This window comes from Schistosoma mansoni, chromosome 1 (assembly GCF_000237925.1).
Source record: "Schistosoma mansoni strain Puerto Rico chromosome 1, complete genome".
Taxonomy (NCBI): domain Eukaryota; kingdom Metazoa; phylum Platyhelminthes; class Trematoda; order Strigeidida; family Schistosomatidae; genus Schistosoma; species Schistosoma mansoni.
In genome coordinates, this window is record NC_031495.1 from 45,700,693 (window position 1) to 45,713,783 (window position 13,091).

Genomic DNA, 13,091 nt, shown 5'->3' on the forward strand with positions numbered 1-13,091 from the left:
CATTGTATCCATTATTTGCTGAAAGATGGCAGGTGCGGTCTTGATGCCGAATGGTAGGCGGGTGTATTGAAATAACCCTCGATGAGTGTTGATAGTCAGAAGCTCTCTACTGTCGTCATCTACCTCTACTTGCAGATAGGCATCCGAAAAGTCTATTTTCGCGAAACATGTACCACCATTTAGTTTAACAAACAGGTCTTCAGGAACTGGTAACGGATATTGATATTCATCCAATGCAGCATTTAAACCCGTTGAGAAATCAGCACATATGCGGATAGTTCCTTTGGGCTTTCTAATCACTACAATCGGCGCGGCCCATGCAGAGTAATTAACCGGTCGGATTACACCAGCTTGCTGCAAACGACTAAGTTCCTGATCGACTAATTCAAGAGCAGCATATGGCACAGGACGTCTCGGGCGAAAAATCGGTTTGGCGCCTGGTTTCAGGGGTAAATGAACTTTCACTTTAGTGCAGTGACCAAGGCTATTCTGGAAGACAGCGGCGAATTTTCTCTTCAGATTTTCTAGAACTTTTTTACCTGTCTTTTTTGCATATGAAGTGGTGTCCAATGATGGACACACGTTACACACGCTGTAGATGGGTATATCCATTAATCCAAGCTTTTCTAACATATCTAGACCAAGTAGATCAAGGTTTGGTCGTTCTGTTAGATAGCATACTCCTTTACAGCTATTTCCATTGAAGGAAAATTCACATTGTAATTCACCAACTAGCTTCAGTACACCTCCAGATACGTTTTTAGACGTTTTCTTGGATGGCTTCATTGGCGGTTTTCCCAGCAAGTTATAAGTCTCTCTAGACACTAGAGTAATATCGGATGCTGTGTCAATTTGAAGACGAACCGCTATACCATTAATCTGGATCGTAACATACTTTCTCCGAATGTCATGGTCTGTTTGAAAGGCTGCTACCAGAGAAAGTGATTTAGATTCGGCTGACTTCATGTGTCGAGGACGTTTGTGCTTCTGCTTAGGCTGGGACGTACGATTTGGAGGACAATGACCTTCTTTATGCCCACGTTTGTTACACATCTGACATTTATGTTTCTTGAATGGGCAGAATCGTACATAATGCCAATCACCACATAACCAACATGCAGTCGTTGGTTTGCTACCACTTGTTTTCGGTTTCTGAACTTTTAACCTCGTAATAGCATTGACACTACTGCAGGTTAAATTAGGATTTACCTGTTCAATCAACTGATTATCGTGTCTGATGTTCTGTAGCCGCTTACACTCATCTGTTAACGTTCTGAGTGTGATGTTAGGATCTTGATCCAAACGAGTTAGAAGTCTGGTTCTAATCTCAGCATCTTGTGGTGACCGGAGAGCTCTGATGAATATAAGGCATTTAAATTGATCTTCTGTCAACGAGCGTAACTTGAACTTTTCACATTCTCTGTTGACGATGTCTGCTAGAACACCATATTCATCGGTTTCTCGTTTCACCAAATTAAGACACTGGTAGCGAATACTAAACAATGAGGAAGATTCACCGAATATTTCTGTCAGCTGAGATACTGTCTCCTCGAAACTGAGCTCTCGAGGTAACTTTGGTAATATATGATCAGCATAGCGTGCATGTTCATGACTTCCCAACTTGCGCATCAACAGTCGAGTCTTCCATGCGTCGTCTTGATTACAGAACTCTATTCTAAATGTGTCCTCCCAACGCTTGAACCACGTGAGAAATGTATTGCCACATTCGGGGTCATAATAGAATTCTGGGATGCTGCTAGCAACTGCATCACAAGAAGAAGTATTTGTAGTAGCATGTGAACTCGGGTAGTGTATGTTAAGCTGTTGCGTCAGAGTTTCTAACAGGCGCATTTGTGAGTCAAGTTGTGCTTGCTGTTGCTGTAGTATTCGGCTGAGCTGGTCATCTGATATAGGCATTTTGAATGAATTTTCCTTTTTCCTCGTCGCCACTGTTATAATTGTGGTTTTTTTATATAAACGACCCAGCTATTCCTATTGCTTAGTATTCTTATACGATGACAGAAATGAAAATGGGGAGAGACTTGCAAACCTATGTGCATTCAACAAATTGGTTATAGGCGGCACAATATTCCCACACAAGCGCATACACAAAGCTACATGGATCTCACCGGACCACACCACAGAGAACCAGATAGATCACATCTGTATCAACAAAAAATTCTGAAGATCAATGGAAGATGTGAGAACCCGGAGAGGAGCTGACATAGCTTCAGATCACCACCTGGTTGTGGCCAAGATGAGACTGAAGCTAAGGAAACACTGGACAACTGGACAAACAGCACTACAGAGGTTCAATACAGCCTTTTTTCGAGATATTGACAAGCTCCACGAATTCAAGATAACTCTCAACAACAGGTTCCAAGCTCTACAGGATCTACTGAAAGAACAAGAAACTACGATGGAGGACAACTGGAAAGGGATAAAAGAAGCACTAACTTCAACGTGTCAGGAGGTTCTTGGTCTTAAGAAGCATTATCACAAGGAATGGATCTCTATGGGAACCCTGGACAAAATTCAAGAAAGGAAGAACAAGAAACTAGCAGTTAACAACAGCCGAACACGAGCAGAGAAAGTCAAAGCACAAGCAGACTACGCAGAAACAAACAGGGAAGTGAAGAAAAGCATTAAAGCCGACAAGCAGAAATACATGGTGGAACTAGCAACGACGGCGGAAAAAGCTGCAAGAGAAGGGAATATGAGACAATTATATGATACAACGAAGAAATTGGCAGGGAGATATAGCAAACCAGAGAAACCAGTCAAGGACAAAGAAGGAAAGACAATCACTGAGATTCAAGAACAGAGGAAAAGATGGGCAGAATACTTCGAGGAACTGCTGAATAGACCAGCCCCATTGAACCCACCGAACATCGAAGCAGCACACACTGACCTTCCTATAGATGTCACTCCACCAACGATCGAAGAAGTCAAGATGGCCATCAGACAAATCAAAAGTGGGAAGGCGACAGGACCTGACAATATACCAGCAGAAGCACTGAAGTCAGACATTGAAATAACTGCAAACATGCTTCACCTTCTATTCAAGAAGATTTGGGAAGAGGAACAAGTGCCAATGGACTGGAAAGAAGGATATCTCATCAAGATACCAAAGAAGGGAGATCTGAGCAAATGTGAGAACTACAGAGGCATCAGTTTGTTATCAGTACAAGGAAAAGTCTTCAACAGAGTGCTGTTGAATCGGATGAAAGACGCAGTAGACGCCAAACTTAGGGATCAACAGGCTGGGTTCCGTAAGGATAGATCGTTCACAGACCAGATTGCGACACTACGAATCACCGTTGAACAATCAGTTGGGTGGAACTCATCACTATACGTCAACTTCACTGACTATGAGAAGGCGTTTGACAGCGTGGACAGGAGAACATTATGGAAACTTCTTCGACACTATGGAGTTCCTGAAAAAATTGTCAACAAAATCCAAAACTCATATGATGGACTACAAGGGCAAAGTGGTGCATGGAGGACAGCTGACAGATGCATTTCCAGTAAGGACAGGAGTCAGACAAGGCTGTCTACTCTCCCCATTCCTCTTCCTTCTAGTGATTGACTGGATTATGAAGACTTCGACATCTGACGGGAAATACGGAATACAATGGACTTCTCAGAATCAATTAGATGATTTGGACTTCGCAGATGACCTAGCCCTCCTCTCTCATACACACGAACAAATGCAGATGAAGACCGCAAATGTATCAGCAGCCTCCGCATCGATAGGCCTCCACATTCACAAAGGAAAAAGCAAGATTCTCGAATGCAACACGGAGAACACCAACCCAATCACACTTGATGGCGAAACTCTGGAAGAGGTGGAAACATTCACGTACCTGGGGAGCATCGTTGATAAACAAGGAGGATCGGATGCAGATGTAAATGCGAGGATTGGCAAAGCAAGGGCAGTATTTCTACAATTGAAGAATATATGGAACTCAAAACAACTCTCAACTAATTTCAAGGTCAGAATCTTCAATACGAACGTCAAGACAGTCCTACTGTATGGAGCTGAAACGTGGAGAACTACTGCGACCATCATCAGGAAGGTACAAGTATTTATAGACAGTTGTCTACGCAAAATACTCAACATCCATTGGCCGGATATTATCAGCAACAGCGTTTTATGGGAGAGGGCAAACCAGCTTCCAGCTGAAGAGGAAATTAGGAAAAGACGTTGGAAGTGGATCGGACATACATTAAGGAAATCACAAATGTGCATCACGACTCAATCCCTAACTTGGAATCCGGAAGGGAAGTGGAAAAGAGGAAGGCCAAATAACACACTACGCCGAGAAATAGAAGCAGATATGAAAAGGATGAATGTTAACTGGAAAGAACTGGAAAGGAAGGCTCAGTGCAGAGTTGGATGGAGAATGCTGGTGAGCGGCCTATGCTCCTCGACGAGGGGTAACAGGCGTAAGTAAGTAAGTAAGTATTATTACTCTTACTAATTTTAGTGAATGTAGTTCTGTAAGATTCTTAGGAAATGGTGCATTTGCCAGTGGAGCTAGTCGCTCTTATACATGGTTTAAAACCATCACTGTCAATTAGATATCCATGACACTCAAAACTGGATTCACAAAATTAACACATATGGATTCACTGTAATATTCTTCTCAGTTAAACGACTCAATAAAGCATTAAGTCTTCGTTCACGAACCACATTATCAGAACCATGAACAATGTGATCATTTGGACAAACTCTAACACCTTCGATTTCACTGACTACCATACTCATCACTTCCTGAAATGTGGCTGCAGAACAACTCAAACCGAAACGAAGGAAGCTGGATTTGAATAGGTTAAAAGGTGTATTAAATATCGTCAAAATAGATGAAGATTGATCTAAAAAAACTTGAAAATAGGCATCTTCTAAGCCAACATTTGAGAACACTTTAGAACTACGAGGCTGATTTAGAATATCTCTAGCCTACGCCGTTCTGCATGTTTGCTCCAAAAAACGGGGGTCCATCTGTAACAACTTAGGGTGATTAGTAAAGAGTTGACCTCAAACAACCAGGTATATATATAAACAATAGAACTCAAGTATTCATCCATCTCCTTATATTGCATAGGCATTATATTTCGTATTATCTTATATTGAATGTTGAATATCTTTGTGCATTTGAACAGCTAACCTCCCACTCCGCTGTGACTGTCCCACGATCTAAATAAAGACATGTTCCTTAATAGTCTGGGTTTTTCTATCAATAGAACGAGGGTTACTAACAGGTACGAAAAATCTATGATCACCACATATTCAAGGGGTCTTATCATCCGACTTCAGTGACGTAGCAATAGAAGTACCACACTATGAGGACTGAATCTGTTCAATTATACCTTCCGTACACAAATCGTCCAATGTTTTATTAACTGTTTCTCGGAGACCATAAGGGATTATTCGTCTCTTAAGAAAGACTGGACCATCCTGTATGCGAAGTTTTATAGGGCTGAATTCTCATGCCTATACCGCACTTAGCACGCGCAACTATCAAATCTTTAAGTGAAGCATCAGAATTTTCCTCAGAAACTAGTGAAGACAACTCTGCTTTAAGTTTTTTCAAGTTTTCTAAACTCAGTACTGACGGGCCTGTTTCACTAACTAAAACTTTACAAGACACGTAAAAAGAATTATCATAATTAATTAGCAATTCACAGCATCGTCGTATAGACAGTTTGTGTCCAGTAATCCACAATATTGAGGCTTCAGTGGGCCGTACTACGATATCAGAATCTAAAGATTTGAAGTTCTAGAACAAAATAATGGACTCTATATTGCCTGTGTCAATAATAAATCCATGGAATGAACCAAGGGATGTATATAATCACCTCCGAATACGGACATTGCCCTTCGGAATGGTGGATAAAGATAGATGATCATTAGGAACATACGAATTAATGAGATCAAAATTACAAGATTTAGTATCCCTCGCAGCAAAATGAACAGTAATTTTCCATACTGACTGTGTCCTATAATACCATATTTAAAATATTTAGCATTACAAAGTACGCATGGATTACTTGAATGAAATTTGTCAAAGGGTGAAAATTTATCAAACTTGTGCTTACCTTCCTGGTTTACTTTGCAATTCCTTCCGAGTCACCTTTCATATTTTCACGAGAATAGGAATGACTATTAACCAAACGCAAGTTTGAAAGACCCTGAGAGTGTATTTCATCATGATAACTGGGAAAAGTATTAGGAGTTTTCACCAACTGCATATCATGTTCGTTCACTGCCTCTTAGTCAATACATACAGTTCTAGCCTCTTGGGAAGAACAGTTCGGCACTCTTAACAGTTTTCTTTCCAGACCCGGTATTTTAATTTCTGCAATTAATCGGTTCCTCAGCCGCACATGAAGTCGATCACCAAAATTGCATTTGGCGTCTTGTGTTTGCAATTCAAGGATGAATCCCTTAACCATCTTGTTATTCTGACGAGTTATCTTGTGGACTTCCGCTCTGTCACTACATTCAAAACTGGTGCACTTTACATGATTTATTAGTAGTTTCATGAGAGTTGCATGGAGAAGTGAGATAGGCTTTTCTGGAAATGCCAACGTTTATAATGAACTGTAAGCTTCTCAATCATTAAGTGTGAGGTAATAAGAGACAATTTTATCACCCTTCATATCTTTCTTGGGCACGCTCCAAACTTCGAATATTTACATTTAATCCTCAAAAGCTTCAGAATTTCAGTGTATGCTCAACTGTTCCATCACAGGCTCTATCGACACGCTAATGTGACGATTATAAGTATTTGAATTACTATGGGAACTAGGAATCCCATTTAATCAAGAAATAACTAGATGAACACAAACGAATGCATTGTATTCGGAATTCAATATCAGGCTGACATCAAATACAAATGAATCATTGGTTCATACAAGCATCACAGTAGGGCACATGATTAGGACACCAGAATATGTCCTCCCCTCCATAATATTATGTATATGTAGAATGTTAATGATAAAATGTCGTGGTATGTCCATGTCAAACTTTCTGGGGGTAATTCCTTCCATTCAGCTGACTGATTGTTTTGAACTTTCAACAAACGTTTTACAGAATTAACGAGTGCCACATGATAATGATGCATTACACCACTTCAATAACTGGAAGTATTCGAAATAATGTACTAAGAATTTTGGAGATGGTTTTTTTGTGGCCCTAGATCTGACTCCAGTCCGATGGTATGAGTGGTTGTTATTGAAATGATTGCTGTCAAAATATACATCATGGCTATCCTGGTATATAATCACTGACTTAACTCACGTTAAAGAATAACGGAAGTTTAGGCATGCATATTGCATACAATCGTTGATTTGAGCAGACAGTCAGAGAACCGCAGCGAAGGAAGCGAAGAGAGAGTAAAGCGAAACTTTATGACGCTAAGGGGAAGAGGCGAGGGAGCCAACTGTATTTAATCAAGTGTTAATCGATATCGAACTAGGTGGAAACAAGTGAACGTATTATGTTTGGAATTCATAATCAGCTCCCAATCAAGTATAAAGGAATCATCAGCTAGTATAAATGTCATAACCACTCACCTTCTTATGAATATCAACGTGTCAGTTGTGTAATTCAGTCTCAAAACTCATTTGGGAGGATATCTATTAGATAGATTACGAATTTTTCCGTACTTGGAATTCGTTTGTCATGGAATTTTATGCCGGTTGCAATGGTGACAATAGTTAAGCCTGAATCTTCCAAATGAAGTTAAAACGTTAATCTCAGTTACTTATGCACTGGCGGAAAATGCTCCAAGTGTTACTGAATGATCAGCCCTCAGATTGTTACTCAATGCTATATAAACCAAAGGACAAAAAGAAGAAGAAATGTTCCTTCACTATGGGGAGACAGTAATGCCTCATCACTAGTGGAGGACGACTTTGGCAAAGCTCAAGTATTCTCTAAATACTTTAGCGATGTATACACCATAGAAACACCCTTCTCACCAGTCCATGAAAATCCCCCCACACAAGCACTGGACAGCGTGACCATTAAAGAACTCGATGTCTTTGGTCTGCTAGTTAAGCTTGATATAGGTAAATCCACTGGACCCGATGAACTGCATCCTAGGTTACTAAAGGAATTAGCTAACTTTGTTGCGAACCCTTTAAGTGTATGTTTTAATCTATCCGTAGCCCAGGGTCGTCTACCAAAAGACTGGAAGAACGCCATAGTAAGTCCAGTCTTCAAAACAGGTACAAAACATAAGCCTGAGAATTACCGACCAATTAGCCTAACTAGTGTGGTTGTTAAAATCTTAGAAAAGATTATTCGGAAGGAGCTGTTAAAGTATCTCGATGAAAACCGGATCCTCTCGGAAAAGCAGCATGGTTTTAGAACAGGTTACTCTTGCCTCACAAACTTATTAGTCGCTCGTGAAAGCTGGTGCGCTCTTAAGGACCAAAAGTTACCTATAGACGTAGCTTACATCGACTTCAGCAAAGCCTTCCACAAAGTTCCGCATAACTGGCTGTTATATAAGCTAAGGAATGTCGGGATTGAAGGCAATCTATTGATGTGGATAAAAGACTTCCTAGTTGGGCGTCAACAAAGAGTAAGGGTGAACTCCAAGTTGTCTAGCTGGGAAACTGTGCTTAGTGGAGTCCCCCAGGGTACAGTTTTGGGGCCAGTGTTATTCCTCCTGTACGTAAATGACCTCCCTCGTCTATTATCGTCATCGGTCTTACTCTATGCTGATGATGTCAAGATATGGAGAGCGATACAAAGCAAGGGCGATAGCTTAGAACTTCAAAATGACCTGGAAAGATTATCTGAATGGTCCCAAACCTGGCAATTGCCGATAAACACTTCCAAGTGTATTGTGATGCATATTGGCCACCAGGGTACAGATACATACACGATGAATAACACTGAGTTACCTATTGTCCAGGCACACAATGACTTAGGCGTCATCGTTAGTCAAGACTTAAAGACTACTGCACACTGCCGTGCAATAGCCGCCAAAGGTTTTAGGACTTTGTGGTCCATACGCAGGGCTTTTAGGCATCTTGACGCTAAAACGTTTCTGACTTTGTATACAGTGTTCGTACGCCCTAAACTTGAGTACTGCATACAAGCAGCTAGCCCTTGCCTAAAAAAAAGACAGTGAACTCTTGGAAAGGGTTCAGAGAACAGCAACTAGGCTGATTCCCGGAATAGCGAAGCTCCCGTATGGTACTAGACTGACCAAGCTAAACCTATTCCCGCTGTCATATAGAAGAATCAGAGGCGACTTGATTACAGTTTTCAAATCGCTTAATCGCAAATTTGCACCTGATATGCCCTCATTTTTCTTGTCTTCCAAAACAGAAAATCTACGAGGACACTCCAAAAAAGTTCACAAGCCCAGAACGAATTACTTGTCAGCTGACTACCGACTTTCCCATCGAATAATCAACGAGTGGAATTCATTACCTCAGCACGTGGTTGAGGCTCCATCCGTCGACTCCTTCAAAAGAAAGTTGGATCAGCTGAGAGACCATCATTGCATGGACTAACACAGGCCATCAAGCCTCCTGTCCTTCCCAAACTGAAACTGAAAAGCTCTTGTCATTTAGATTTGAAAGAGACAAAACAGACATTATGTTTTCCTATCACCAAGAAAGTTCTTCTGATGCCCATACAAAAACCAGTGACGTTTGAACTTTGGAGTTTATGTATGCGTAAGGCCACTCATACAAGAGGCGGCCACTTCACACCTGTCGGGAAGTCGTATAGTGGCTCTTCGCAGGTCGTAGTCCTTTCATCATAGTTACTCGTAACCTATTAGCTTCCGGGAAACAGTTTAAGTTGTTTTAACAGGGTCCTCAACAATTTTCGGATTCATAGTCGAGGTGTTGTGTTATTTCTTGTTTTTTCAAAATATGGAATTTTTATAAGGATTTAATCCGTAGTAGCCAGAAAATGTCTGGGTTACCGAACCTCACACCAATAAGGTAGGTTCTCAGTTAATTGCCTCATTATCAGACTACACCTAAACTGTTTTAAATTTGTTGTTTAGATTGTTTAATTGTACATACCTTATTTGTGCCACACTGTTGTATTGTTTGGGTTCATAATCGATTTTCTCTTCCTGATGTTTCCTCATGTGACATTACAAGTACTTGTAAACTACACATCCTCGTTGCGTTGACTAAATTCTTCCAAACAATATGTGAGAGAAAGCAATCAAGGTACAATATGTTAAAATTAAATTATGACCCAACATTTAATAGTAATATTGGAAAAAAGCCCTGCCACTGTGATTGATTTTGGGTTATGTTATTCAAAGTCTTGAATACGGTAATTATGCTAACTACAGCCAAATAATGCACGTTTGAAATTACTTAAGAGCATGTGGTAGCTCTGTGTACGTAACTCATTCCCTAACCGCCTTAGTTGGCGAAATTCCATAGCTTCACCCACTTAATTGCCATCCGTCAAGCACTAAAAATTGCTCGTACTATCATACACCAACACTTCGAAGCATCTGTGGCAGAGCCATGGCAACCCACTTACGGCTTCTACTTTTATGGACAAAGCCCCAGTTGTAGCACGCTTCAGAGTAGATTGCTACGCAGTACACTTCCCTTTTTGATAGAGAAATGGACGTCTTGTCTGAGCTAGGTGCTATCTCCTCTTGTCGATGCTCCATGAGTATTTTAGCGTAACCGCTTAGTTAAGTTGAAGTACGTTTCCAATAAGGATTTCCTACCTTGGAAATACCACAATATATGAAAAATGTTTAACATTGACTCAAACAGTCCTTATCACTAAGGATATACGGGTTCTTTAGTCCCAGTAAAAAATACTCATAAACCGGTCAGCACAAACCAAACGAACCGTTAGATCAAAGCATCAGGTCGCACCTATCGTATTATTATTATTGTCCCTCACACTGGAGGCATGACTCAAATTTGACTACAAAAATCAGTATTTGTTTGGTAAATTACACTTATTTACTCTGTCATATTATGTTACAGTTAAAGATGAGAAAAACCCTCCTTTTAGACTACTCATATGTTCACTCATTTTCAGCCATTTCCAGAGTTGTACTTATTTCCTGTACTGCAAGTCTTCCCAAAAAAGGAAAGTGATGAAAGCAAACGTTTGTCGACTCCGTCAGGTTATTAGGTGCAAAAGATTCGCTAAGATAAATTTTAAAAGTCAAATTCCATATAAATGATCCACGTGTACTCCGAAGTACTGAAAGAGAAAATGGCATGGAAACCTATTTTGGTAACCTACTACTGGATTGTCACGTCTGACCCTTTTCTACTTCCTTTTGGATTAAACCTGATCAAAAGATCAGTGATGTCTATTAAAAACCACCTGTTTCTGTTAAAGTTTACAGGCAGTATCACAACCACCACACAAAAATGGTTTTGAACAAGCTTCTTAACCATACATTTGTATCCTATAGTATAGTTATTTGTTACTCCACTTAACGCCTGATATTTGTTGGAAGTCCTGCTCATCCAGGCAGTCTTAATCACAAAGTAATAGATCTGTGAGACTCGTAGTCATGTGCAACATTTTGTTCGGCCATTCTAAAATCATTAATACTCCTTAAACTTCCTATCATTGATGTCTATACTTAAATCCAAATCACGCAATACTCAGTCCTGAATATATTTATAGGAAGTCTCGCTATTGCTGTGTTGTATCCCAACGAGATCCATACTCAAGATCCCAACCAAGCTCTCATAATCTCTGTGTTTACCTGTGAGGTTGGTAGTGTGCTAGTAGTCATTTTCCCATGGATATTACTTCATAGTGTTGTCATTCCGTTCTCTGTAGCCCAGATTCTAATCTCGTATTATGCTAAACATTTTTGTTTTATAGTGACAATTGAATGCTTCCTAGTATGTCCTTTCGTACACAAACGAATGGATCATTATGTAAAGATTCTACATAAGTCTATCTCCCACATCAAATTTCCCCGTTATCTTGCTCTGAAGTGGGAATAATCTTTGAAAAACTTAATTTTCTCAAATGAGTAAAGCTATAACTAATGGTCTAGATATTCACTTGACAATAAGTTTTGTGCAAATTAACAATTACATCAACCTTCAAGTTTTGCTTCGGTTTAGTTGGCTATTATAATTCTGATACAAAAGCGTACATGGATCAGATAAAGTTCATTTATTCTATTTAATCAGCTACATACTCAAATTGGCTCTGTATATCAAACATTTAGGAGAAATTCGATACTGAAATAAAAATAGCAAATGCAAAGTTAACTTAATTGCCAATGGTTACGTATAAAATACAAGTCCAGTTATTTCACGCATATTCTCGTAAAATTTGCCCTCAGAAATGTTCGACAGCTTCCAGTATTCAGTCGTCACTGTCTCCACAGCGTTTTTCACATGCGCTCTCAGTATGTAATTAACATTGGAGTCTAGCGGTTTGTCTTAAGTGGGAGTTCTTATTACAGTCGATGCAGTTTTCCCAAATCTTTGATTTATCTAGACTTATTCTATTTATGCTACTCCAACAGCTCCCATATCAGGTGTTATCCACAGACTTAAAGTGCTGTCAAAAAAGTAAAGAATATTTGACGCTATCGGATGATAGCTAGTTATGTTGCATGGACAACACCACTCTCTTGATGGAAATACAAAGATGACACCTCAGTAGCTCTAAATATTATCAGAGCTGAGCTTCAGTTAAAGTTAATGCCAGTCTTTTTGTCACTTTTATGCCGTATGTAGACGGTGGTCATCAGAAAGCAGTAGGAGTAAAATAAACTTGTAGTTGTTTGTGTCCGGATTGTTTTCTCTGTTAATATTAGACCTGGTTCTGACAAAGCTCTAATGTCCTATTGTATTCAACTTCTCTTGAACCCTCTGTTGTAAGGAAATTTTGTCATAAATATAATAAAACGAAAATCCCAACGATATAAAAAATAGTAATGCGTAACTCTGTAATGATACTTTCTGCTTTACAATGTAGACTTCTTATGTGCACCGACCTTCGAAGAAAAGTACGTGTAATGTAACATGTGTCAACACAATGTGATTCAATAATATAATTAATGTTTGGAAGCTTCCACATTGACATTTCA

At 39.7% G+C, this 13,091-nt stretch overlaps 1 protein-coding gene across 1 annotated transcript in view; it reads left to right on the forward strand.

The window, feature by feature from the left end:
• Nucleotides 1–9,717: 9,717 nt before the first annotated feature.
• Smp_088460 (putative tfiif-alpha) overlaps nucleotides 9,718–13,091 on the forward strand; it is a 14,953-nt gene continuing 11,579 nt past the window's right edge. The window contains exon 1 of the mRNA XM_018794592.1: nucleotides 9,718–9,978. Within this exon, the coding sequence (XP_018648990.1) occupies nucleotides 9,947–9,978 (32 nt within the window). The 5' untranslated portion in view covers nucleotides 9,718–9,946. The remainder of the gene's footprint in view (nucleotides 9,979–13,091) is intronic.